The following is a 27,964-nucleotide window of genomic DNA, read 5'->3' on the forward strand; positions in this document are numbered from 1 at the left end:
AAAATTTACTGTAGCTGCATTTAGTTTTCGAAAGGACAACTAATAAAATGAGGAAAATAGTTCAAAAGAAACTAAAAGGATCAGCTGCAAAGGTTAGGACACAATCAGGCGTGGATGTTATTCAAAAATACCATCCTGTAAGCCCAGTCCAGAAGCATTCCACATATTTGCAAAGGTGGCAAGAAGAGAAAATGTCAGCCAGCATGGTTTGTGAAGTAAAAGAGGCTATTACAGCCAAAAGATTGTCCTTCAAAGAATGGAAAAAGGACCCAAATGAAGAAAATAAGGAACATAAGTCAGATGCAAAGCATTAATAAAGAAGGCTAAAAAAATATGAAGAGAAACTTGCTGCAGAGGCTAAAACTCACAGTAACAACTTTTTCAGGTACATCAGAAGCAGTAAGCCTGTGAGGGAATCCAAGGGACCATTAGATCACAAAGGAACAAAAGGGGCGCTCAGGGAGGACAATGCCATATACGAGAAGCTGAATGAATTCTTTGCTTCTGTCTTTACGAAGAAGATGTAAGAGATCTGCCTGTATCAAAAATAGTTTAAGGGTGATGCAGAGGAACTGAAAGAAATCAGTGACCTGGAAAATATACTTAACAAAATTGACAAGTTAAAAAAAAAAAAAAAACCAGATGGCATACATCCAAGGGTACTCAAAGGACTCCAGCATGAAATTGCTGATCTGCTGTTAGTAATATGTAACCCGTTGTTAAAATAGTCTGTAGTACTTGAAGATTGGAGGGTGGCCAAAGACGCTGATTTTTAAAAAGGGTTCTAGGGGTGATCAAGGGAAATTAGACCGGTAAGCCTGACATAGGTGCTGGGCAAAACAGTGGAAACTGTCTACGAGTTCTGTATTCTTTATAATAAACAGGGACAGATTCAGCATGGGTTCAGCCTCAGTTTGCTTCATTTCTTTGAAGGCGTGAACAAACATATGGATAAAGGTGAGCCAGGTGGTTGATGTAGTGTATCTAGATTTTCAGAAAGCTTTTGATAAAAGTTCCTCATGAGAGACTCCTGAGAAAATTAAAAAGAGTTGTGGGATAGGAGGCAAGGTTCTGGTGTGGATTAGGAATTGGTTATTGGACAGAAAACGGAGGGTAGTGTTAAATGGTCATTTCTCTCAATGGAGGAGGGTGAACCACTGGAGTGCAGCAGGGATCTGTACTGGGACTGGTGCTATTTAACATATTTATAAATGATATGGAAAATCAGGACAAGCAAGGTGATTAAATTTGCAGACCAAACTATTCAAGGTTATTAAAACACATGCGGAATGTGAAATATTGCAGAACACCTTAGGAAATTGGAAGATGAAATTTAATGTGACAAATGCAAGGTGATGCACATTGGAAAGAATAATCTGAATAATAGTTACCCGATGCTATGGTCCACCTTGGGGGGTCAGCACTCAAGAAAAAGATTTGGGTGTCGTAGATAACACACTGAAATCTTCTGCTCAGTGTACAGTGGCAGCCAAAAAAGCTAACAGGATGCTAGGAATTATTAGGAAAGGGATGGAAGACCAAAAACATGATAAAGCCTTTACCTCTCTCCATGGTGCGTCCACACCTTGATTAATGTGTTCAGTTCTGGTTGCCGTATCTCAAAAAAATAAAGTAAATAAATATAGCTGAATTAGAAAAGGTTCCAAGAAGAGCGACCAAAATGATAAAGGGGATGGAACTCCTCTCGTACGAGGAAAGGCTAAGAGGTTAGGGCTCTTCAGCTTGGAAAAGGAGACGGCCAAGGGGAGATGACTGAGGTCTACAAAATCCTGAGTGGTGTAGAACAAGTAGAAGTAAATCGATTTTTTATTTGAGGAAATATTTTTTCACTTAATGAATAGTTAAGCTCTGGAACTCTTTGCCGGAGATGTGGTAACAGCAGTTAGTGTATCTGGGTTTGGACAAATTCGTGGAAGAAAAGTCCATAGTCTGCTATTGAGACAGATGTGGGAAGCAACTGCTTGCCCTGGGATTTGTAGTGTAGAGTGTTTCCATGATTTGGGTTTCTGCTAGGTACTTGTGACCTGGCTTGGCTACTGTTTGGAAAACAGGATACTGGGCTAGAAGGGCTATTGGTCTGACTTAGTATGGCTACTATTATGTTCTTGATACTGGGCTAGATGGACCATAGTATGGCGGTTCTTATGTAAAAAAAAAAGATGTGTAGCAAAAAAAAAAAAAAAAACCCACAACAGACTTCTTCCTTCTCTGTTAGATTTTTCTCAAGATGCCTAGAACTGCTGCTTATTCATGTCCTCTTTTTGTCCATTAAGGAAATCCTTGACCCAAAATCTCCTCTTGAGTGCTTTTAACTCAAGCTAACCATTAATTCTAACATTGTTTTTATACGTCTTCAACAGCCCTGCATGCCCAAGTCAAAATCTAATATAATAAAACGCACCGTGAACGTTCTAATGAGGACAACGTTCTGTGAAGCCCTGAAGCCATCTGACGTCACTGAAGCTGTAGGGTTCGTGGATTCGTGGTGTGAAGCCTCCCTTCAAGCCAGCCAGCCAGCCGTCTCTGCCCCGCCCTCGCGACAAAACAAACAAATCCGGAAGCGAAACGTCAGGGAAGGAGGCGGCGCTCCCGACGTCTAGCCTTCCCTTCGCTGTGTTCCGCCTTCAAAATAAGGCGGAACACAGCGAAGGGAAAGCTACACGTCGGGAGCGCCGCCTCCTTCCCTGACGCTTCGCTGCCGGAAACGCCACGGAGGTAAATTGAAAAAGAAGAAAAAAAAAACCAAAACGATGCATGGATGCGAAGGGGGGGAGGAGAAGAGGGCGGGCCAGGCTGGGACATGGGATAGAGAGGAGCATGGATGCGAGGGGGGGGGGGGGGTCATGGAAGGGAGAGAGGGGACTTGCTGGAAAAGGATGAATGGAGGCGGCAGGGGACAGAGGAGCATGGATGGGCATGGATTGCGAGGGCAGGACTCAGGGAGAGAGGGGAATTGCTGGAAAGGGATGAATGGAGGGGGCAGGGGACAGAGGAGCATGGATGGGCATGGATTGGAAGGGCAGGACTCAGGGAGAGAGGGAAATTGCTGGATAGGGATGAATAGAGGAGACAGATGGGCATGGATGGATATGGATTGCAGGGCAGGCCTCAGGGAGAGAGGGCAATTGCTGGATAGGGATGAATGGAGGGAACAGATGGGCATGGATGGATATGGATTGCAGGGCAGGCCTCAGGCAGAGAGGGAAAATGCTGGATAGGGATGAATGGAGGGGGCAGGTGACAGAGAAACATGGATGGCCATGGATTGGGAGGGCAGGGCTCAGGGAGAGAGGGGAATTGCTGGAAAGGGATGAATGGAGGGGGCAGGGGACAGAGGAGCATGGATGGGCATTGATTGGGAGGGCAGGGCTCAGGGAGAGAGGGGAATTGCTGGAAAAGGATGAATGGAGGGGCCAGGGGACAGATGGCCATGGATTGGGAGGGCACGGCTCACACTCTCTCTCTGATATACAATGTCTTTCTGACTCTCACTCTCACACACTCTGTCTCACACTGTATCACATTCACTCTCTATGTGCCACACAGTCACTCACACACTCGCTTGGTCTCATACACTCACTCAAACAGAATCTGTGTCTCACACATCTCTCTCTCGCCCACACACACACACTCTCTCTCACACTGTGTCTCACATACACACTTGCACACACTCTCATTCTCACACACACACTCTCTCACAAACATACTCACACCCAGACTCACTCTCTCTCACACACACTCACACTTTCACTCTGACTCTCAAACAGTCACTCTCACATACACTCTCCCAAACATACACACTCCGAGGAAAACCTTGCTAGCGCCCGTTTCATTTGTGTCAGAAACGGGCCTTTTTTACTAGTGTTCTATAAACAAAAAGGATTTCCACAGGGGTATAAGTTGATCAAAGCATCTTGGAAAACCTACCTTAGATCCTGTCCATCCAAGCAAGGCAAAGGGGTACTGGCTGATGGGGGTGACCACTAGGTCCACCCTAACAGCTTTCCAGTCCCTCCCTGAGTCAGTGCTGTGAACCCTGGCTCCATTATCCCTGCTCTGGCTCAGACCTTTCAACTTGAAGATGGAGAAGCTTCCCTCAAAGTGATCCATGCTGCTGGTACTCTTACCACCTGGTGATGAGGCATCATAGTAAGAGTTCCTCTTCAAGCTATGATACAAAATTAGACCCTGGACACAAAGTAGACATTTTAGTACCAAGACTGGCAAAAATCTACTGCAACATGTCTGGCACCAGAGAAAACTTAAAGTAGCATAATATAAACATTGAAAGGCTTATTTACTAAGCTGTATAATGCATAATGCCAGATTAAAGGTTTAATACAATGCATTAACCATTAGCTACTTATCATGGCAACTAGCTGGAAATTACTATTATGGGGTATGAAAGATAGGGAACTTTAATGTGCATTAATTTCTGCCTTAACTGCTAAGTGGCAAGTAGCTATACCTTCAAAAAGTGCAGCTAACTACATTCTGCATCTGCTGCATCAGTAATGGATGGTAGCAAATTTTGTTCTGCATTAACTATATGGCAGCTTCCAAAAGTGCTAGAAATGCTCCAACATATTGCCCTAAACCTATGCAATATGCTTTAACATTAGCAAAAAAATTCCATCCTCATTCTTCTTGATCTTTCCGCTGCTTTTGACACTGTCGATCACAGCATACTTCTCGATACCCTGTCCTCACTTGGATTCCAGGGCTCTGTCCTTTCCTGGTTCTCTTCCTACCTCTCCCTCCGCACCTTTAGTGTTCACTCTGGTGGATCCTCTTCTACTTCTATCCCTCTGCCTGTCGGCGTACCTCAGGGTTCTGTTCTTGGTCCCCTCCTCTTTTCTATCTACACTTCTTCCCTTGGTTCATTAATCTCATCCCATGGCTTTTCCTACCATCTCTATACTGATGACTCCCAAATCTACCTTTCTACCCCTGATATCTCACCTTGCATCCAAACCAAAGTTTCAGCGTGCTTGTCTGACATTGCTGTCTGGATGTCTCAACGCCACCTGAAATTAAATATGACCAAAACCGAGCTTCTCATTTCCCCCCCCCCCCCCCCCCCCAAACCCACCTCCCCGCTCCCCCCGTTTTCTATTTCTGTTGATCGCTCTCTCATTCTCCCTGTCTCTTCAGCTCGAAACCTTGGGGTCATCTTTGACTCTTCTCTCCTTCTCTGCTCATATCCAGCAGATTGCCAAGACCTGTCGTTTCTTTCTTTACAACATCCGTAAAATCCGCCCCTTTCTTTCCGAGCACTCTACCAAAACCCTCATCCACACCCTTGTCACCTCTCGTTTAGACTACTGCAATCTGCTTCTTGCTGGCCTCCCACTTAGTCACCTCTCCCCTCTCCAGTCGGTTCAAAACTCTGCAGCCCGTCTCATCTTCCGCCAGGGTCGCTTTACTCATACTACCCCTCTCCTCAAGACCCTTCACTGGCTCCCTATCCGTTTTCGCATCCTGTTCAAACTTCTTCTACTAACCTATAAATGTACTCACTCTGCTGCTCCCCAGTATCTCTCCACACTCGTCCATCCCTACACTCCTTCCTGTGCACTCCGCTCCATGGATAAATCCTTCTTATCTGTTCCCTTCTCCACTACTGCCAACTCCAGACTTCGCGCCTTCTGTCTCGCTGCACCCTATGCCTGGAATAAACTTCCTGAGCCCCTACGTCTTGTACCATCCTTGGCCACCTTTAAATCTAGACTGAAAGCCCACCTCTTTAACATTGCTTTTGACTCGTAACCACTCGCCTCCACCTACCCTCCTCTCTTCCTTCCCGTTCACATTAATTGATTTGATTTGTTTACTTTATTTATTTTTGTCGTCTATTAGATTGTAAGCTCTTTGAGCAGGGACTGTCTTCTATGTTTGTGCAGCGCTGCGTATGCTTTGTAGCGCTATAGAAATGCTAAATAGTAGTAGTAACGCATATTGCATAGATTTTATGTTTAATAAAACCTATGCAATATTAACTTACTGCATTAATTCCCAGGGATTATACTTAATTGGTGCATCTCCTGGCAAACTGCTGGTTCACATTCCTCTAGCCACTAATGCACAGAGCAGGACCAGTGCTAGGGTCTCTGGCACCCCCCTGCAAAACTATCAGTTGGTGCCCTCCCCCCCCCCCCCCCCCCTCCGGGTCCAGCATGTCCTCTCTCTTCTCCCTAAAGATGAACAAACATTTTGGGGTTTTTCTTCAACTTTTTATTTGAAAGCTTCCCATATGTAGATATATCATGAAATAAAATTGAATATCTCTAAAACTGCTTTAAAAAATATTGTCAAACCAAATGAATCTAAAACTATTCCCAATAAAATCTAGCAATAACACACATTTAATACCGGAGAGTACCAGTAAGGAGACCTATAAGTAAGAGGATTAATCAAACACCGTTCTAGGTGATACACCTAAAGATAATACTTCATTTAGATAGACGTTCGAGTTGTAAATTCACCCAAAACGAGGCTCACTTTTGAACGTGACGCCTCTAAGGGTGGACAAATTTCTCAATCATAGATCTCACGGGTGTCTATATTTTTTAAGAAAATCTTTAGATTTAATTGGAATGTGGGTGTATTTTCAATAATCAAATGTGCAACTTTAACTAATCACAGATCTCAGAACTGTATGAATTGATCCTATCACTCCTATAAACCTCATGCACATCCAAAATTAAAGATGTGCTCTAATCATGCTATGTTAACTTCAATAATATAAATTCTTTCAAAAACCTATGCTATCCGAGGGAAGTGACGTCACCGCTACTGATGGCAGCCTAGCTTTCTAGCTCCCGCTCCCCGAAGCATAAAACAGCAATAAAAGGCAGTAGTCAGCCACTTTAAATCTACCGGAGGAACTCCCCATCGCCTCTCATCGGCTGTAGTATGAGTAAAGCGTCTTCGGTGCGCCCAAAAGACTCTGAGAAGTCGGCGGGCGGCGGAATGAGCAAAACCGCCAAGCGCCACGAGGCAATGGCGTGGGCGTCCCAATCAGACTCTGATTCTGCGCTGTCCATGGCAGAATCGCGGAAGCTGCCTGCAGAAAAAGGAATATCTAGCGAACTTCGCCAGCTCCTTTCTGGAATACAAAACGATATTTAAAAAAAAAAAAAAAAAAAATCGAAGGATGAGATCCTGGAACGGATGGAGACATTGAGCTCTGACCTCAGTGAGCTGGGGAACAGAGTTGAAGATGCGGAAGCAAAGCTGGAAGAGCATTCTGAGTCCCTGCTCTCGCACGAGGCCCAACTTCAAGCACTGGAACAAGAGAGCTTAGATCTTACATACAAGCTTGACGACCTTGAAAACAGGGGCAGGAGGAACAACCTTAGATTCCGCGGAGTCCCTGAGGGCGGCGAGACTGAAGACGTTCCACACATTGTACAGATGCTGTGCACTACCCTGCTGGGGGCCAAGGCTGGAGCGGTGAAGGTAGAAATAGACAGAGCACATAGATCTCTTGGTCCGCAGCAGGAGAACAGAGCACAGGACATTATCACTCGGTTTCATCGATATGAAGTGAAGGAACAACTGCTGAATAGCGCCAGGAAAAAGCCTGACCTGGAATATGGAGGAGCTAAAATAACTGTATCAGGATCTCTCACAGTTCACTTTACAGCAGAGACTCCTCATGAAACCAGTGCTGGACATCCTAAAGAGCAGATCTTGTATAGATGGGGTTTTCCCTTCTCTCTGAACTACACCATACAGGGAGCCAAAAGTAGAGTCACATCACTGGCGGAAGCCTGGACATCCCTGCATGTGGCAGGCCTGGTGAAAACGAGCAAACCCCCAGGTGGACTAGCTTCTGCTACGAAGGCCAAGCTTCAAAAATGGCAGCGGGTCCCTACAACTACTAAAAGGAGTAACCCAAAACGAAAAGTGGTCGTGGAAGACACCTGAACAGTTGCAGCAGCTTGGCCGGTATACCATATTCGAGGTCACATTTTGTAAGGCAGCCAAATGGATAATGGACAACTCCGTGCCAATGGCTGGTAAAGAAACAAGGAGTAGCATCTGTTATGTTTTAAGCTTTGTTACTTTTTGCTTAAGGGGAATGCAGTCTCTTAACTAGTAGATAAGGGGGGTAATAAAAGTGGAGGGGAGTGTTTTATATAATATAGTAAAGTTACAAGCGACACAGGGAGGGGGTAGTTTAAGGGGGGAAGGTTGATGTGCTAATTGGGGTAATTTGGGGAGAGGCGGGGGGGCTGGGTTGTTTGGGTGCTGGTGCGTCACTTTCTCTTTTCCCACTACGGGGCCTTGTGCCCTCTAGTTGGTGTTAGATGGGGGGGGGGGGATAAGGACGGGTTGGGGGAAAAGCTTATTTAATACCTCAGTAATGAATACAGAAATAAAGATACTATCATATAACGTGAAGGGGCTGAACATGCCTCAGAAAAGGCAGAAACTGTTCAAGAACTACAGCAGCTAAAACCGCATATTGTCTTGCTGCAGGAGACCCACCTCTGCAGGGTACATGAGCGACTTCTCTCCCATCCAGACTACCCCAGTGCTTTCTTTGCCTCCTCTGTTGACTGATCCAAAAAATGTGGGGTGGCGGTGTTTCACAAATCCATATCGGCTCAAATAAAAAGTATCAAGCTTGACCCAGGTTTGGGGTTTTTTGTTTTTGCAAATTGTCAGATCAAGTGGACATTACCTTAGTAATGAAGGGCATATTAGCCACATTTACCCAGGGCTCCTTGATCTTGGGGGGAGACTTTAATGAAGTCATGGATCCAGTGCTAGACAGATCCGGGAGACCCCAGCAATCTATATCCAAAGACTCTTTGGCCTTGGGTTCTTTGGTCTATTCGCTGGGGACCTTAGATGTCTGGAGATTGAGCCATACAACTATGAGGGACTACACATTCTTCTCACTAGTACATAAGACACTCTTGTTATCGATTACATCTTTCTGGACATTACATTAGCTGAGAGGGGACCTAAAACTGGAATCGGCAGTGCGACCATTTCTGACCATGCGCTGCGTATGCCTTGTAGCGCTATAGAAATGCTAAATAGTAGTAGTAGTAGTAAGTCAAAGATAAAAGATGGACGCTTAATACAGAATTACTGCAGGAGGGGGAGGTGGCAGAGGGTTGCAGGCAGGTCCTGAAGGAGTACTGGAGTTCAATAAGGAGTCGGGCCCACCCTTCAGTGTTGTGTGGGATGCTATGAAGGCAGTATCAAGAGGTTACTTTATACAGATAGCTAGTAAACGTGCAAGGGTTCGTAGGGCCCAGCTGGCACAGTGCCTGGACAAGATCCGGCTGTTGTAGAGGCAGCACAAGGTGGGTGGTTCCCCAGCGATTTTGGAGGCGCTTCGGGGGCAGAGGCTCCAGCTGGACTCTATTTACTCTGAACAATTAAGTTGGATACAAAACAGAAATAAGGTTAGATCCTATGAATTCACCAATAAAGCAGGACGTCTTCTGGCTATAAAATTACGCAGGCGAAAGGTAGACCGAGCAGTCACTCACATTAGGAATGAAAGGGGGAAATTTTTTAAATACATCTGATGCCATACGGCAGCGCTTTAGTGAATTCTACCAGGAGCTATACGCACGTGAGATCAGCCCCCCTGAAGACTCTATTCTAGACTACTTAGCTGAGAGTAACCGGACCTAGCTTAGTTGACAAATCAGCAGAGGATCACCCTCGACACGCTGGTCACCCCAGTTGAGATACAAAAAGCTATCCAGCATTTGCCCTCCTGTAAATCACCGGGGCTGGACAGCCTCCCCAATGAATTCTATAAGAAATTCGCTTCTAAGCTGGCCCCGCTACTAACTGATCTGTTTAATCTGATTGGGAAAGGGGAGTCCATGCCCACCTCCATGATGGAAGCATGGATTGCGGTATTGCCCAAACCGAATAAAGACCACAAGGACTGTGGGTCCTATCGCCCAATATCCGTTCTAAACGCTGATGTCAAAATACTAGCCAAAGGTGTTGGCTAATCAACTGGCATCATTGCTCCCAGCCATTATCCACTCCGACTAGGTGGGATTTGTCCCATACAGAAAGAAAGGCAACACAACACCAGGCGAGTGGTTGATTTAATGTTTTTGGCTGAGAGAATGAAAGGCCTCTTTGTCTCCTTAGCTTAGATGCCGAAGCCGCCTTCGATAGGGTGCATTGGCCATTCATGTATAAAGTGATGGAGGCATTTGGGATTGGACCACAGTTCCGGGGGTGGATTCAAGCATTTTATAGCTCTCCTAAAGCGTGCATTCGCGTAAATGGGGGTAGCTCTGCAATGATCGCTTTACACAGAGGCACTAGACAGGGCTGCCCCTTAGCCCCCCTATTGTTTGCAATGGTCATGGAGCCATTCACAACTAGGCTCAGAGCTAACCCAAATATCTGTGGACTTTCCATTGGAGGGAGAGAACACAAAGTATCCCTCTTCGCTGATGATGTGTTGTTAGTCACGCTTCCCCTTACCACCTTCCCAGGGCTACTGCGGGAGATTGAGGAATACTCGAATGTGTCAGGTTTCAAAGTAAATATGTCAAAGTCTGAAGTTATGAATGTGACTCTCCCAGGGGAGCTTGTGGGCGAGTTGAGGTCCTCCTTTGCCTTCCGGTGGGCTAACAAGAGCATTCGCTATTTGGGGGTCAATCTGACAGCACACCTTTCAGATCTTTTCATGGCAAACTATAAGGGCCTGGCGGGGGCACTCATCGAGGACTTGGGTAGATGGGGTGACCTTTCCTGGTTTGGCCAAATAGCTGCGGTAAAGATGAACGTGTTGCCGCGATTGCTCTACCTTTTTCAAGCACTCCCAATCACAATGCCCCGCAAATTTTTAGCAACCTTGCAGGATCGTATTATGCGCTTTATTTGGGCGGGAAAACGTCCGCTATTGGCACGCTTGGTCCTGTATCAGGACAGGAAGAGAGGAGGGCTGGGGGTACCCAACCTGGCTTGGTACTATATTTTGTGCTCCTTTTCCTACACTGTTCTATACAATACAGTAATACGTGGCCAAATTTTAGTGAGGATATCCTGTTTACTGATGGGTTCATCTTAACTGTTGCTGTAATTTACCTTTGGTAGCCTGGTGTTATAAAAGATTGGAAATAAAATTAAATGCTCCTTTCATTGGGGCCCATGGAATCACATCATCACTTTTGTACAAATGGATTATTCTGTTTTGAGCATGTTTCAGGGACAAATGTTTTTCAGAAGTCAAAATAATAAATACTTTTCTTTCATTCAGATCTCTCATTTGCTTAAACATAACTAAATGGGCTATAAGCCCCTAATGCAGTCCATTGTTTTCTTACATTTTGTCCTTGTGATGACTTATACTGTACCAAAACCTGTCCCCCCCCCCCCACCCTGCAAGTGGTGCTGCCGTGTTCTCAAAATGGCTGCAGAGACATTGGCGGCTGGAAGCCTCAGCAGCCATTTTAAAAATATGGCTGTGCTCCGCAAAGCAGAGATGGAGTAGCAGCAAAGGGCAGGAAAGACTGGGATTCTTTCCTGCCCCCATAGCCGCAGAGGCCACTACACCAGGGCAGCCTTCCAGGATCAAGATAGGTCTTTGGAGGGCTGTAGTGTGCGGCAGCAGTGGCCAGTGGAGTGTAGTGAAAGGGTAAGCATGGCACTTTCGGGCACCCCTTGAATGTTGGCGCCCCCTGGCACAGAATGATAAGAAAATACCTCTGAAATAGTTAACTGGAATACACAGCTGTAAGAACACTAATTAGGAAGACACTGTTTAAATGTATTGTACAGTAAGAACTATTCAGTGTGTCAACCCTCTTACAACCCCCTCTGCAGCATCTACTTTTAGATATGCTCATATTCTGGATCAACATAATGGGGAGGGCAACACATTGTGTTTGCATAACTTGCAAGCTTGACAGCTTGGAGAGCAGTTTTTGCTTAGTTCTATACTTCCCATACAACCGGCTTGTCTCGCCACAAGGGAGTCCCAGCCCCCAATTTCACTTGTGGGCTGGATGGTTCACAAGGGGAAATCATATTCAAGCTCAGGCACTATACAAAATCATAGGGACTTCTGTCCCTTTCAGCTGTCTGTTGTGCTTTCTGAATGCAAAGCTACTAACACTAGACAGACTCTTCCCCCCCCCCCCCCCCCCCACTGGGTGGCCATAGTCGTTGTTCCAGAGCCCAAACCACTAGGGCTGTAGGACTCAAGGGTGGATTCTTACCTGGCTCTGTAGCTGGCTGATGACTTTACTGAGAAGCCCCTCCTCTCTGCCTTCCTGAGGGTGTGTGATAAGGATGTCCACATCATGACCAGACAGTTTCCCCCTGCAGGTGGTCAGAAGAGATCTGAGATGGGAAGGTCTAAACTCTACACAGAATCTCTAAAACCCAAAAGCCAGGTTCACGTAATCCATTCCACTGACAAGGTAGGTTTCCTGCTCTGTGGAAGGAATGCACCCCAGTGAATGGAAGTGAGCCATAGAGACAGAAGGATCCTTTCCAAAAGGGATTCTCTTTTGAAACAATTAAAAATGCGTATAGATAAGGAAGACAGAAGACCAGTGGGCACTACAGTGATATCACACAGGAACAGAAAAGGTTGCAGATTTCCTAGTATGGGCTGAAAGACTGGGCTCTACTTCCTACAGAGTGAAAAGGAAAGAAAAGGACCGATATTCTGCAGGCAGATAACATCTGGGAGATATCCCTAATGCCATGTGTTGAAGTAAGGGTATATAGAACAAGGTGGCATAGCCAGACCAGACTTTTTTTTTGAGGGGGGGGGGGGGGGGGAGAAGCCCTAGGCATATAGATGTGAGTAATTCTTGATATACTAAATAATGCCATATAGGACACTTGAAAATGAATTTCAAAGTAAATACAGTCTGTCCTGCATCAACAATAACCCCATACACTTATGGAAACACTAGCATTTTAAATATAGTAACCTTATCCCATAACAAACTAATCATTATAGTAGACTTGTATCTGGTCAACATCTGAACACGCATCGCAGTATCTGACAAAATTACCACAATGGTACATATCCTTCAACTCTTGATTTATAACAGATATAAATTTCTTATAAAGCTGTATTAATAAAACAGGCAAAATACCTTGAAGTAGCAGTTTAATTATGTAGCCTGAAAATCTAATATACAAAAAACAAACCCCAACACTGCACACTGGACCATCATGCTGTAAACATATATTTTGCATTCACATAAAGCCCCATAATCTCTCCAAGAATTTTTTTTTTATTTAATATCAAAGATATAGCAGAATTAGAAAAGGTTCAAATAAGGGCAACCAAAATGATTAAGGGGAGTGAACTCCTCTCAAATGAAGAAAGGCTTGCTTAAGAGGTTAGGACTCTTCAGCTTAGAGAAGAGTCAGCTGAGGGGGGATATGATAAAGTTCTACGAAATCCTGAGTGGAGTAGAACAAGTAAACATGAATTGATTCTTTCAAAAAAGTATAAAGACTAGGTGACACATGGTAATACTTTTAAAATGAATAGAAGGAAATATTTTTTCACTCAATTAATAGTTAAGCTCTGGAACTCACTGCTGGAGAATTGGTTAACAGCAGTTAGCATATCTGGGTTTAAAAAAAAAAAAATCCATAAACTGTAATTAAAGGTGGAATTTAAGGAGGAGATGGGGAAAGCCATTACTTATCCCAGGTTGGCAGTATGGAATCTTGTTACTCAGGATTCTGCCAGGCAGGGGCGTATCTGCGTGGGGCCTCAGGGGCCTGGGCCCCCGCAGATTTTGCCCTGGACCCCCCTACCGCCATCAACCCTCCCCCGCTGCCGTTCTTACTTTTGCTGGCGGGGGACCCCAACCCCCGCCAGCCGAGGTCTGCTTCCACCTGCCGCTGCCGTAAAAACTTCTTCAGCCGGCGGGGGACCCCAAACCCCCGCCAGCCGCCCCGCGGTGTTTAAAATTCATCTTCGGCCTCCGTGGCCGTGCTGCTGTGATAGGCGCTGTTGAAATCCACTTCGGAGTCTGACGTCGTTGTACGTTGTACGTGCTGCGACGTCAGACTCCGAAGTGGATTTCAACAGCGCCTATCACAGCAGCACGGCCACGGAGGCCGAAGATGAATTTTAAACACCGCGGGGCGGCTGGCGGGGGTTTGGGGTCCCCGCCGGCTGAAGAAGAAGTTTTTACGGCAGCGGCAGGTGGAAGCAGACCTCGGCTGGCGGGGGTTGGGGTCCCCCGCCAGCAAAAGTAAGAACGGCAGCGAGGGAGGGTTGGCGGCGGGAGGGGGGTGGAGAGAGTCATTGGTGGCGGTGGGGGCTCGGCGGCGGCGGGGGGGGGGGGGCTAAAATGTGCCCCCTCCCTCTGGCTCTGGCCCCCCCTACCGCCGGAGTCCAGATACGCCCCTGCTGCCAGGTACTTGTGACCTGGATTGGCCACTGCAGGAAGGATACAGAGCTAGATGGACCATCAGTCTGTCCCAATATGGTTTTTCTTAAAGTTCCTATGTAAAGCAGAAAAGGAGCATTGCCTCAGGAACTTGCCATACAAAACAAAATTCCGATTTTTGGTGTCATCTCAGTAAAAAACAAACACTCTGCAGTTCCAAGCTTACTGTGAAGTACCTGTAATGCCAAACCTAGAAAAAAAAAAAAAATTACCCATGACCTACAGAGCTAATCTACTTTACCATAACACCACTAACTTACAGAGGTAAAAACAACAAGGACTACCTAGGAACATTCAACACAGCAAATATTGCAGTGGGCAGTAGATCAACACACCTATTGTAAAACTAAAGCTAGATTAGTACAGATCAATCCTACACAGACACTGAATGTTAATACCTGGCCTTTTTCACACACAAACGCAAGTAGACCCTCAAGTACAGAATAAGTAACCACAAACAAAAGTAGAAATACAAAAGACAAAAATTAAACTGAACCCCCCAGAAGCAAGACTTTGCATACAGTGCAACACCAGAGAAATAGAAAACAGAGAGACATGCCCTTCTGTACTGAGTAGATGGAGAGCAGATGTAAAAAAATCAAAAATTGACATTCTAATTGATACATTATAAATTAACAAATAAATGCTGGGGTTTACTAAGCCACTTCAGCTTGGCTGACTGTACACTAGTGCCAACGCAGCCCATTCAAAATGAATGGGCTGTCGGCAATGCGTGCGGAAGCCACTACAGCAGCCTAGTATAAAAACCCCAAAATGAAAAAGGAAAATAAAGGTGCTACTTTTTTGAGGGGGGAGTACTAATACATTTGTTGACTATCTTTCTTATGCCAAAATCTCCTTCATGACTAACAGGATAGTGATAGGAGTATAGTACCATCCGCCTGGCCAGGATGAACAGATGAATGTAGAAATGTTATCCGAAATTAGGGAGGCTAACAAACTGGGCAACATGATAACAATGGGTGATTTCAATTTCCCTGATATTGACTGGGTAAATGTAACATCGGGGTATGCTAGGGAGGTAAAATTCCTTAACGAAATCAAGGACTGCTTTATAGAGCAGCTGGTACAGGAGCTGACAAGAGAAGGAAAAATTCTAGACCTAGTCCTCAGTGGAGCACATGATCTGGTGCAGGAGGTAATGGTGATGGGGCCGCTTGATAACAGTGATCATAATATGATCAGATTTGGTATTAGCTTTGGAGTAAGTATACATAGGATATCCAATACGTTAGTCTCCTTTTTGAAAGTTAAATGCTATGATAAAATGAGAAGAACGGTGGGAAAAAAAAAAAAAAAAAACAACTTAGGAGGAGCGGTTGCGAGGGTCAAAACTACATCAGATGTGGATGCTGTTCAAAAAATACCATCCTGGAAGCCCAGGCCAAATATATTCTATGTATTAAAAAATATATATTCTATGTATTAAAAAAAAAAAAAAAAAAAGAGCGGAGGAAGACCAAACGACAGCCGGCATGGCTTAAAAGCGAGGTGAAGGAAGTTACTATAGCTAAAAGAAAATTCTTCACAAAATGGAAGGAACCAATTGAAAATAAGAAACAGCATAAGGAATGGCAAGTCAAATAAAAAGCACTGATAAGGAAGGCAAAAAGGGACTTTGGGGGGGGGGGGGGGGGGGGGGGGGGGGGAGAGATTACGTTGGAGGCAAAAACATAGTAAAAACATTTTTTAGGTATATCAAAAGCAAGAAGCCAGCAAAAGAAATCGGTTGGACCACTAGATGGCTGAGGGGTAAAAGTGGCAATCAGGGAAGACAAAGCCACAGTGGAGAGATTAAATGAATTCTTTGCTTTAGTCTTCACCGAGGAAGATTTGGGAGAGATTTGGTGCCAAAAATGGTATGCAAAGCTGATGAGTCAGAGAAACTGAATGAAATCTCTATAAACCTAGAGGATGTAATGGGGCAATTTGACAAACTGAAGAGTAGCAAATCTCCTGGACTGGATGGTATTCATCCCAGAGTATTGATAGAATTGAAAAATGAACTGGCGGAACTATTGTTAGCAATATGTAATTTATCTTTAAAATAGTGTGGTACTAGAAAATTGAGGGTAGCCCATGTAATGCCGATATTTAAAAAAAGGTTCCAGAGGAGATTGGCCAGAGTGCTATCTAAGATAGTGGCAGCCCCTCAAGTCGGGTTTGTTCAGGGGAGACAGAGTGTGAAAAATATTAGACTGATTTTAGCCACAATGGACAGGATGCATTATTGATTAGTTTCGATGCCGAAAAGGCATTCGATAGGGTTGAGTGGGAATTTTTATTTGCCTCACTGCGAGCGTATGGATTTGAGGGATATTTCACTCAAGCGATATCAATATTGTATAAGAATCCGGCGGCGAGAGTGTTGGTTAATGGGTCGTACTCTCAAAGTTTTGCGATTAATCGAGGAACTAGACAGGGATGCCCCCTGTCCCCATTACTTTTTGCCATCACATTGGATCCCTTGATTCGGGAAATCTTAGGGAACCCAGAGATTGAAGGAGTGAAATTGGGTAGCAGGGAATTTAAGATTTCGGCCTTTGCGGACGATCTTTTAGTCCATCTGGCTCGACCGGAGCAGTCGTTGACGGTGTTGATGGAGGTCTTTGCCGAATATGGGGCATTTTCAGGTTTCAAATTGAACACCCAGAAGTCGGAGGGATTGCCCACCTCTAATACAGTAAGAGAGCAATGGAGAGGAGAGTTCCCGTTGAGATGGGCGGATAATGAGTTTAAATATCTGGGAATCATTCTAACAGGGGATTTGAGTCGATTATATAGAAGGAATGTGGATGAACTGTTACATCATACGAAACACCAGTTGACTTTGTGGGAGGGATTGCCTCTATCGCTGAGCGGTAGGGTAGGGCTGTTTGCCATGATGATTTTTCCAAAATGGCTATATGTTCTACGACAGCTGCCAATTCTGTTACTAACAAAAGATCTTAAGAAACTCCGTAGGATGGTGTCCCGGTTCTGCTGGGGAGGGAAGAAGGCTAAAGTTAAGTTGGAATTTTTGTATGGGAGAAGAGCAGAGGGGGGCCTAGGATTGCCAGACATTAAACAATATAACTGGGCCTGTTTGTCGAGACATTTGGCAGACTGGATATTAGAAACAGAGGAGTATACAGCTGAGAAAGAATTGTTCAGGCCATATCATCCGTATTATATGCTACATGCTAAGAGTGAAGTGCTCCCTAAGGGGTGGAGCCAGCACGTATTATTACAACCCATGAGACGCACATGGCAGTATATATTACAACGTTTGAATAAGAACCCATATAGTACGGATATGCTTCCGTTAGCGGGGAATGCAGACTTTGGGCAAGGGGGGAACCAAAAGAGGTTAATGAGTTGGACACGGGAAGGAGTAGTGTTGGTGGCGGATGTGATACAGGATTCGGGGGAGATAATCACTCGGGAGGCCCTAGTAGATATGGTGGGAACAGAGCATGTGAGTTGGTATGACTATCTTCAGCTCCATAGCTATATATCGCACTTGCAAAGGAACAAGTGTGATAGAGGGATATATGACTTATTGTCGAACTTATTCTTGCCGCCGGGCAGAGAGCAGACCTCGGTGTCTGTGCTTTATAGACAACTGGGTATGATAATGGTGCAGCGAGATTACGGAGAGGTGGCCAGGAGGTGGTCAGCGGATATGAGGGTGGAGATTAGGAGCGGTGACATTGCCCAGTTTTTGAAGGAGATTGCATACAAGGTGACCAGTGCTCGACACAGGGAGATACAATTTAGGATAATCTTGAGAGGGTATTTCTCCCCCATATAGGCATACTATACTGGAAATATACATGAGCCTAAGTGTATTAAATGTAATTTTCAGAGAGCGACCCTATATCATATGCTATGGGAATGTCCTGAAATTAGGAAGTTTTGGGGTAAGATTATGGAATTCTGTGAGTCCCTGTTATATAAAAAGATAAGTTTGCTGCCACGAAGCATAGTGCTAGGACTAGGTGGGAGTGGGAAAGATTTGCGACCTATGGAGAGATTATTCCTATATAAGGCTATTTTAATTGGGAAACAAAGCATATTGCAACATTGGACCCAGGACGTGGGGCCCTCATACTGGTTATGGAGAAATATGTTACATTCACTGGTGACAATGGAGGCACGAAGTGTGCACAATAGTCCAAAAAGTAGACGCCGCTTTTGGGAGGTCTGGGAACCATACGTGCAGGCACTCTCGGGTAGAGCTCGTAGCTTATTGGTCAACTCACTCACATGATAGGTTAGAGCCGGTTGAGGGGAGGTAAGCGTAACAAAGATACCTGGGTGGGAGGGTAGGGGGGTGGAATAAAGGTTAATATGGTCTGCATACAATGGTGGTTAGCATTCTGGAATGTTTTGGAGTATCTGCCATGATAATGTAAATGTGTTATTTAATGTTTGTTTGATCTTTAATAAAAATTAAATATAAATGTAAAAAAAAAAAAAAAAAAAAAGTTCCAGAGGGGATCCGAGAAATTATAGACAGTGAGCCTGAAGTCCGTGCCGAGCAAAATGGTAGAGACTATTATAAAAAACAAAGTTACAGAGCATATTCAAAAGCATGGATTAATGAGACAAAGCCAACATGGATTTAGTGAAGGCAAATCTTGCCTCACCAATCTCTTACATTTCTTTGAAGGGGTAAACAAAACATGTGGATAAAGGTGATCGGTCAATATTGTGTATCTGGATTTTCAAAAGACGTTTGACAAAGTACCTCATGAAAGACTCCAGAAAAAAAGTGGAGTCATGGGATAGGAGGTAGTTTCCTATTGTGGATTAGAAACTGGTTAAAGGGTCAGTATTCTCAATGGAGAAGGGTAGAAAGTGGGGTCCATGCTGGAACCACTGCTTTTTAACATATCTATAAATGATCTAGAGATAGGAGTAACTAGTGAGGTAATTAAAATCTGCTGATGACACAAAGTTATTCAAAGTTGTTAAACACTGAGAGGATTGTGAAAAATTACAAGATGACCTTACAAGGCTGACAGACTGGGCGTCTAAATGGCATATGACGTTCAAATGTCAACAAGTGCAAAGTGATGAATGTGGGAAAGAGGAACCCAAATTATAGCTACGTAATGCAGGGTTTCACGTTAGGAGTCACCGACCAAGAAAGGGATCTCAGCGTCATTGTTGATACGTTGAAACCCTCTGCTCAGTGTGTTGCGGCAGCTGAGAAAGCAGATAGAGCGCTAGGTATTAGGAAACAAATGGAAAACAAAAGTGAGAACGTTGTGCCTTTGTATCTGTCCATGGTGTGACCGCACCTCAAATATTGTGTTCAATTCTGGTCGCATCTCAAAAAAGATAAGGAAGTGTATTTTCAAAGCACTTAGCCTTACAAAGTTCCATAGGTTACTATGAAACTTTGTAAGTCTAAGTGCTTTGAAAATGAGCCCCACAGTGGAATTAGAAAAAAGGTACAGAGAAGGGTGACAAATGATAAAGGGGATGGGACGACTTCCCTATGAGGAAAGGCTAAAGCGGGAAGAAGGGCTCTTCAGCTTGGAGAAAAGATGGCCAAGGGGAGATATGATAGAGGTCCTTAAAATAATGAGTGGAGTGGAACGAGTAGACGTGAATCGTTTACTCTTTCTAAAAATATTAGGACTTGGGGGCATGCGATGAAGCTACAAAGCAGTAAATTTAATACGAAATCTGAGAAACTTTTTCTTCACTCGACATGTAATTAAACTCTGGAATTCGTTGCCAGAGAATGTGATACAGGCGGTTAGCTTAGTGGGGTTTAAAAAAAAAAAAAAAAAAAAAAAGTCTGGACAACTTCCTAAAGGAAAAGACCATTATTAAATTGACTTGGGGAAAATCCACTGCTATTTCTGGGATAAGCAGCATAAAATGCTTTGTACTTTTATTGGGATCTTGCCAGGTATTGGCCACTGTTGGAAACAGGATAGTGGGCTTCATGGAACTTTGGTCTGTCCCAGTGTGCCAACACTTTTGTACTTATGTTATAGTATGCTTGTCTTGAGGTTTTGGCTTAAGAAAGCTAGTCAAATGTATTTAGTCTAATAAAAAGGTGTCACGTCCTTTTACTTTTTTCCTATTAACTTTACGTGAACACAGCTACCAAATTCCTCATCCTAAATTATTTTTTCTACCTTTGGGGCCAACATAATTTGAAAAATTAAATGGACAGACAGCAGTCTCTGGTTACTGCTTTCCTGTCTTCTAACTCTTTTTCCAAAGGTCTCCTGTCCACTTGTCATTTTTTTCTCTCCTTCTGTCTTCTTCACCTACTCCACTACATCCAACTCCAAATATGTTCCTTTTAGATTTCTTCCACTTATTTTTTTGCCTATCAATTCAGATTTCAATTTCTCTTTTTACTGTGGCTACTTACAGCTTTCCATTTCTTTCCCTCACTCTGGCCCTCCCATTCTTCTTCCTCTTCCCCCCGGACAGCCACAATCTTCTCTTTCTACCTCTGCCATCAAATCTCCGCCCTCTATGTCTCTACCACCTGCTATCTAGCATATTCTCCCTTACTCATTCCTGCCATCCAGTATCCCCTCTTCTCTCTCTTCCCCACTCCGCCATCTAATATCTCCTCCGTCTCTATCCCCTACCCCACCATCCAGTATCTCTCTCCCCTGCCATGCCATCCAGCACTGCCTGTGTCAGTCTCCACACCTGGAATACAGCATTGCCCCATCTCTCTTCCCTCCCACCTCCCCCTGTACCATTCAACATTGCCCCTCTCTCTGCCTCATCATCCAGCATCTCCTCTGTCTTTCCTATCGCCCCATCCAGCCCTGTCCCGCTTTCTCTTCCCCTGCAGTAGTCTCTCCAACACTACTTCTGTCTCTCTCTCTCCCCCTATCAAGCATGTTTTTCTCCCCCCTCCCCCCCCATCTAGTATTGCTCCTGTGTTCTCTCTCTCTCTTTTCCCCTTCCCATCCAGTCTTAACCCGTTTCTCTGTCCCTCCCGTATTACCTGGTTCCTTTCTCTCTTCCATGTACCAACATCAAGCAGCACAATTTTCTCCCCTTTCTCCTCTTGCAGCTCTGTTGGTCCACACTAATAAATAATCCAAAGAGGATGCACCGGACTGCGGCTCTCTGCCTGCCTGCCTGCTATTTTTTCCTGCGTCGGTCCCACCTCCTCATGTAAACATCTAGGGCCGGCAGAGGGCTGGTCAATCAATCCTTTGTTGACCTGCCTGATACTAACCTTTATATAATGTGCTGGGCTACTGGTTCGGTACTGGCTATAACAACGTAACTCTCCCTGGTCTACCAGTACCATTTCCTATAGTTTCTCATTGGCTTTCATTCAAGTACAGGCTAGGTCTGACCCTGACATATCAAGTTTCCAGAGGTTGCAGTCATACAGGTCATCTACGGCAAGTGTGTAGACAATCTGTTTTACCATGACTAATGGATATACCTCAGAAGTACACACTACTTGCACCCCCGGGACAACAGACATCCCAAAGAGGGACTGGGGTGATGGATCCATCAGCTCAGCAAGCACTGAACAAAGACTGAAATGTGGCATTGTAGGACAGGCTAGCTGTGGTGTGTGTGTAATGCCAGGGAGAATTTTTACCTTCGAAATCCACCAGCCAGTGTTATGATAGTCCCAGGAAGAAATCTGTGTGCTACCTCTTCAACCATCTTTGCAATAAGATCTGCCTCAGTGTGACTTACAGGCATGGTCAGATCCTCATAATGCTGCAGCCCTGTGGAAACACGAGACACCAAATTTAGAACCCTCCACACGGCGCTCGGGGTCCTATCAGAAAGCCCTTCCCTCAATTCACTACAAGATGAACTTTATCCAGTGTCCAAGAACCTTCTGCCACACATTCACAGACAAGAAATGCTCTAATATCCTACTTTTCCCCTCACTGTATTCAAATGAGACAGCACCCACCTCACACCCCAAAGATGTGCATCCTATGGCCCTCCTCACAATGCTCAAAGGAGATCCGACTAAGCTCCTAGAGACCTCTTTGCTGCCCTCAGCTGTAATAAAGCCCCAACTTGTCCTGCCCCCGATGCAGAGAAAGATCCTTTTGCTAGTCTTTACAAGTAGAGGAAGGTCAGAGGGCACTGGACAAAGAAAAACAATGAACTGGGATCCCCAGCCTAACCAGACACCATTTTTGATTTTACCTCTAACTGTAGTTGACCATTTTGGTGTTAAGCGATCTTTATTGAATACTAAATCTGCATTTTCACACATAATTTTAAGTGTGAGCAGTTATACTGGTTCAAAGGCTGCTGTAAAAGTACCAGCAGTTGGGCACACAAGTGACATTCTATAATACTGTGCTCAACTACTTGCCATGCCTCTGACCCATCCATCAGAGGCATAGCTGGGGGGGGGGGGGGGGGGTGCAAGAGGACTGCTCTCTCTTCTAAATAGATTTTGAATAAAATAGTGCCTATGCTGATCACCCCTTCAGCTTCACATAGACGCCTATTGTACAAAAAGGTTTGCTCCCCCCCCCCCCCACATCAAAACCTGGCTACACTTCACTTCTGCTGTCCATGCCTCTCCCAGGTCCACACATCCCTTGGAGTTACGTGCCATAGAAACTGGGTGCTCAGTTTGTGTGTTAACTTACAAATTGCCAATTTGTGTTTAAGGCCAATTATTGGTACTTATCACCAAGTGCCAATTTAGCTCTAACAAATTAAGGGCCTCTTGATAAACCATACTAGTGATTCCCAACACAGCAAATGAGAGGACGCCCGTAGGAATTGAATGGCTTCCTCGTTTGCTGCGTGGAAATCACTAGTGCGGCTTTGTAGATGGGGGGTTGGTTAACTGCCAGGTAATGTACACAAGATGTGGCGGTGTGCAATAGAAATGCTTTGAACTGTAGTCCTGTTTAGGTAATGAAAATTATGCAAGAATTTTAATGCTATTGGTGTGTGGTTAACATCTGAAGCGGCTCATAAGGTCTGCGGACCTAAATATATGTAGCGTAGAGGTGAAGAGGGACAGTAGAGACATGATTCAGGCATTTTCACCTACAAAAAATCTTTTCCAAAAGAATGGAAGCTGTGGAATCTGGGCACATGATATGAAGCTACAAGGTAAACTCAGGAGAAAGGAAATTTTTCTTCATAGAAAGGGTGGTGGAGCAAACTTACAGAATTCAAAAAGGAGTGGGCTGTACACAAAGAATTCCTCAATGAGAGGACAGAAACCAAGGCATTGGACACCTCGGAGCAGTAGAATTAACCTTTTGCTCAAAGACAATGGTAGGTGGGGGGGTGTGGCAGTTACAACCCTGACCATCTTACTAGGCAGACTAAATGAGCCATTATGGTCTTTATTCATTATCCACTATACTACTATATACACAAATATAATTTCTACTTTTGCATACTAGATTAGACTTCAGAACTTGTCTTATTAATTCGGTTACAGAAACCTTGATTCTGAGACAGTTTCTGTCCTAGCAGCCACTTCCCAAAGAGCTAGTGGACAGCTGGTCTTAGACACACCCACATCACATCCCTATTAAATCTATGGTGCACATCTAACAGAGGACTTTTTTTTTTTCAGCCAGTACACACTGGTACGGAGTACAGACACCTTTTTTCCTGCCTTCCAAAAGTGTTCTATCCACCCCATATACATTTCTCATTCAAAATCTGCCAGTTTTTTTTTGTTTGTTTGTTACATTTATACCCTGCACTTTCCCACTCATGGCAGGCTCAATGCGGCTTACATGGGGCAATGGAGGGTTAAGTGACTTGCCCAGAGTCACAAGGAGCTGCCTGTGCCTGGAGTGGGAATCAAACTCAGTTCCCCAGGACCAAAGTCCACCACCCTAACCACTAGGCCAGCCTTGCACCTCTGACCCTCAGATTCAGAGCCATTCTGAGCCACAAGCTTGCTACATATACTGTATAGGTTGAAAAACCCTGGTTACCCCACTCTCTAAGATTGGCTCTGTATGAGTACCGGCTCCTTTTTCCTTGGGGTGGGGGGGGGGGGGGGGGTGGAAGGAAGGAGTACTGCACATAGGGTACTCTAGAGGCAGCCCACTCCTTTGCTGCCTTTACCTGTTTCCTGCTGCTTGGTCAACTTCAGCTTTTTCTGGCTGTTTCGGAGGTCACCAATGCTCCGCAGACCCTCCTGATACCATTTGTTTGCCGTCTTTATCCCAACCCCAAAGATGTTGGTGAACAGCTGTTGGGAGAAATGCCAGCACAAGTCAAGTACTACCAGTGATTACAAGCAATATGGGCAGGTTTCCCTATTTTTGAGCGCTCTGGCCCCAGTATGTAGAAGACAAGGGCAGCATACAGTACCCACCCTGAGCTAAACACAGAGGAAACTTACACTGTGCAGTCTTTGGGCTACAGCCAGTAGCAGAGTATGAGCTTGAAGCTGAGGACAGTTTTATGGTGGAGATTGAGATGGTGTGGAGGGCAGTTATGACCACTGCCAAAAGCAGGAAGATTAAAATGTTTGAGGGAGTTTAATGGAAGGATTAAAACAGCAACATTAGCAGAAAATGTATTTGTCACAATTGGGGGGAGGGTATAGGTTCCTAACTGGAAACATCCTAAGGGCAGATCAGGCGTTTAAGGGTGCACATTTAAGTGGGAACCCTGCCCATACTTCACCCCTGTGTACTTACCCTTGCAAATACATCATGCAATAAGATATGCATATTTACAGAATATTGACATCCATGTGTGTATGTGCACACATTTATGCATATTTGCTAATATTCTAACATTTCCATGCCAAACAAGCTAGCCACCAGTTTACAGAAAACCCCTTTAAGTATCTAGATCCCAGGTTTGAAAATTGTATCCTGTTGTACATTCAGCACAGCTCTATTTGATCACTGTAAAATAAACATTTCTGGGGCCATTTGGATCAGGGAACAGCAAACGTTGTCCACAGGTACTTTACTCATGCACATTTAGGCAATATTCAGACACTATCTACTTTGCTTTTACATGGGTTTGTGATAAGTTACTCCCTTCCCTACATGAGCCCACTAACTAGGTGTTTCTTCCCATTTTAGAGATTCCATCCAAAAACATACCTCGCCCAACTATCACTGCAAACGTCCCTTGCTAGGGACCACAGATGACAGCTTCCTCAGTAGTACAGTGGGTCTGGCCACTAGATGTCACCACTGAAAATCAGACATCCCCCATGTGGAGGATGAAAGCAATACTTCTGTCCCATGGGTAAGGCTTGGCTTACTAGCAGGGGCGTATCTGCGTGGGGCCACAGGGGCCTGGGTCCCCGCAGATTTCGCCCTGGCCCCCCTCCCCGCCGTTAACCCTCCCCCGCTGCTTACTTTTGCTGGCGGGGGGCCCCAACCCCCGCCAGCCGAGGTCCGACCCGAAGTCTTCATATTTAGTCTTCCTCTGTGGCCATGCTGCAAGGAAGTAACGCTGCAGTGCTAATTCGCTGAATCCAGTTCGGAGTCTGACGTCGCAGCACGTTGTACGCGCGTACAACGTGCTGCGACGTCAGACTCCGAACTGGATTCAACGAAGCAGCACTGCAGCGTTACTTCCTTGCAGCATTGCCACGGAGGAAGACGAAATATGAAGACTGTGGGTCGGACCTCGGCTGGCGGGGGTTGGGGCCCCCCGCCAGCAAAAGTAATCAGCAGGGGAGGGTTGACGGCGGTGAGGGGGGGTGGAGAGAGGCGGCGGCGGGGGGGGGGGAAGGGAGGCAAAAATGTGCCCTCCCTCTCTGGCTCCTCCTACCGCCGGATTCCAGATACGCCCCTGCTTACTAGCATATTAGTTATGGTTCTTCAAAAACACAAAAACACCCCCCCCCCCCACCGACTAACACACTGAATATGAAGCCAGTATATCAAAGCTTTGATTTTTTTTTTGTTTTTAAATCTGAAATGAGCCAGCACCAAGGGAAATTTCTCTCATTATGCCCCTCACATTCACACAAATTAGCACGGGGCGAGTGCACTTTCCCTAGGCCTGACACAGAACCATCTCGGTTCGCTTTCTCCTTCCTTATCAGCAACTCTCCATACCATGTCACATAGAAAAAAATACCCCCCCCCCCCCCCCCCCCACACACAACATACCTACTGGGAAACCGGAACAATCGGACAATTACACATTCCTATACAGACACTACACGCTAGCAGAATTCAGTTGCACATGCTCAACTGATACAAAATAGGGAAAAGAGGGAAAGTACTGTAAGGATCTTCCAACATAGGACATCATGCAGGTAAAGCCTCTTGATCAATTATCTGTGTGTTAGTGTCCTATGTTGGAAGACCCTTCCAGTACTCTCCCCTCTTCCCTTCTAGACTATTCAAAGTGGTTATCTGTTCCTCCACCTCAGTGGTTTTTATTACTATACAAAACAGGGAACCACAGAAAAGCTGAACTAGAGATCTCCCTCAAGAAAGCCAAACTCTGTAAGCAGTGCAAACACTGGTAAAAGAAACAAGAAATGTATTTTCTCCTGCACTCTGCAAAATACAGAGGTACATTTCACAAAGCAGGCACATCTCAGTCCTTCATAAGTATTAATAAAAAAATATGTCTTTTCTACCTTTGTCCGAGCACTTTATTCTTCTAATTGGGCTGGTCCCAGTCTCTTTTCCACGTTCCACATGTCAGTCTTCTCTAAATTCTTTTCCACATGGCATTTCCATTTCTTCTCTATATCTGTCTGACAGTGACCTTTGATTTCATGCCCCCCCCTTATTTGTGTTTATCCCCCTCTCACCTTAGTCTGTTTCACTTCTCATCTACCTACTAGCTTTTACCATTGCTCCCTCTCTCACTTATCCAGTCTCCTAAACCCCTATCTTTCCCCCACTTCCATCCTCTTAGCCCTCATCTACCCTCCACTGGACCGTAATCACCCTATCAGTCCCCCGCTCCATCTCGGTTTTTCATTCCATTTGCTTCCAAGGCCATTCTTATATCTCTTACCCTATACCCCATACCCTTCCTTCCTCACCCCCCCCCCCCCCCTTCAGGTCCTGTGTCACTCCTTCTCTTCTCCCAGTGCAGCCTTTCCATCGTCCAGGCTGATGGCAGCGTTAGCAGTATAAATACAGTGCCTTTGCCTGGCCCAGACGCTTTCTTTCTATTGCGACTGCCTGTTTCCGCCATGAAAGCTGATTTTTTTTTTTTTTTTTTTTTTAAAGGGTCATAGATTTGGTTTACATACATTATATTCAGATACTTTTCTGTCCCTAGTGGGTTCACAATAAGTCGGTCATAGCTGGGGGTACTGCAGAGTTCTGGCCTGGAAGTGGCATTTTCAAAGCTCAGAGTTTTAAGAATTTACAAAAAGAGAAGATATGGAGATCCAGCAGGGGTCACAATCCAGAGGTGTTACCTCTGTGCTAACTGCAAGGAGATTTTATTTTATTTATTTCTTACATTTGTACCCCACGCTTTCCCCACACATTGCAGGCTCAATGTGGCTTACATAATTAATACAATTACAAAGATATAAAGAG

At 45.0% G+C, this 27,964-nt stretch overlaps 1 protein-coding gene across 2 annotated transcripts in view; it reads right to left on the reverse strand.

Moving 5' to 3' along the window:
• The window catches only part of POLM (DNA polymerase mu), a 49,756-nt gene that overhangs the window by 14,792 nt on the left and 7,000 nt on the right, over positions 1 to 27,964 (reverse strand). The window contains exons 6-9 of one of the 2 annotated variants that reach the window (XM_030201676.1): positions 24,543 to 24,669; positions 22,066 to 22,198; positions 12,243 to 12,345; positions 3,949 to 4,209 (exon numbers count right to left, since the gene is read on the reverse strand). In XM_030201676.1, the coding sequence (XP_030057536.1) occupies positions 3,949 to 4,209; positions 12,243 to 12,345; positions 22,066 to 22,198; positions 24,543 to 24,669 (624 nt within the window). The remainder of the gene's footprint in view (positions 1 to 3,948; positions 4,210 to 12,242; positions 12,346 to 22,065; positions 22,199 to 24,542; positions 24,670 to 27,964) is intronic. The other variant, XM_030201677.1, reaches the window with a different exon arrangement.

This window comes from Microcaecilia unicolor, chromosome 4 (genome assembly GCF_901765095.1).
Source record: "Microcaecilia unicolor chromosome 4, aMicUni1.1, whole genome shotgun sequence".
NCBI lineage: Eukaryota > Metazoa > Chordata > Amphibia > Gymnophiona > Siphonopidae > Microcaecilia > Microcaecilia unicolor.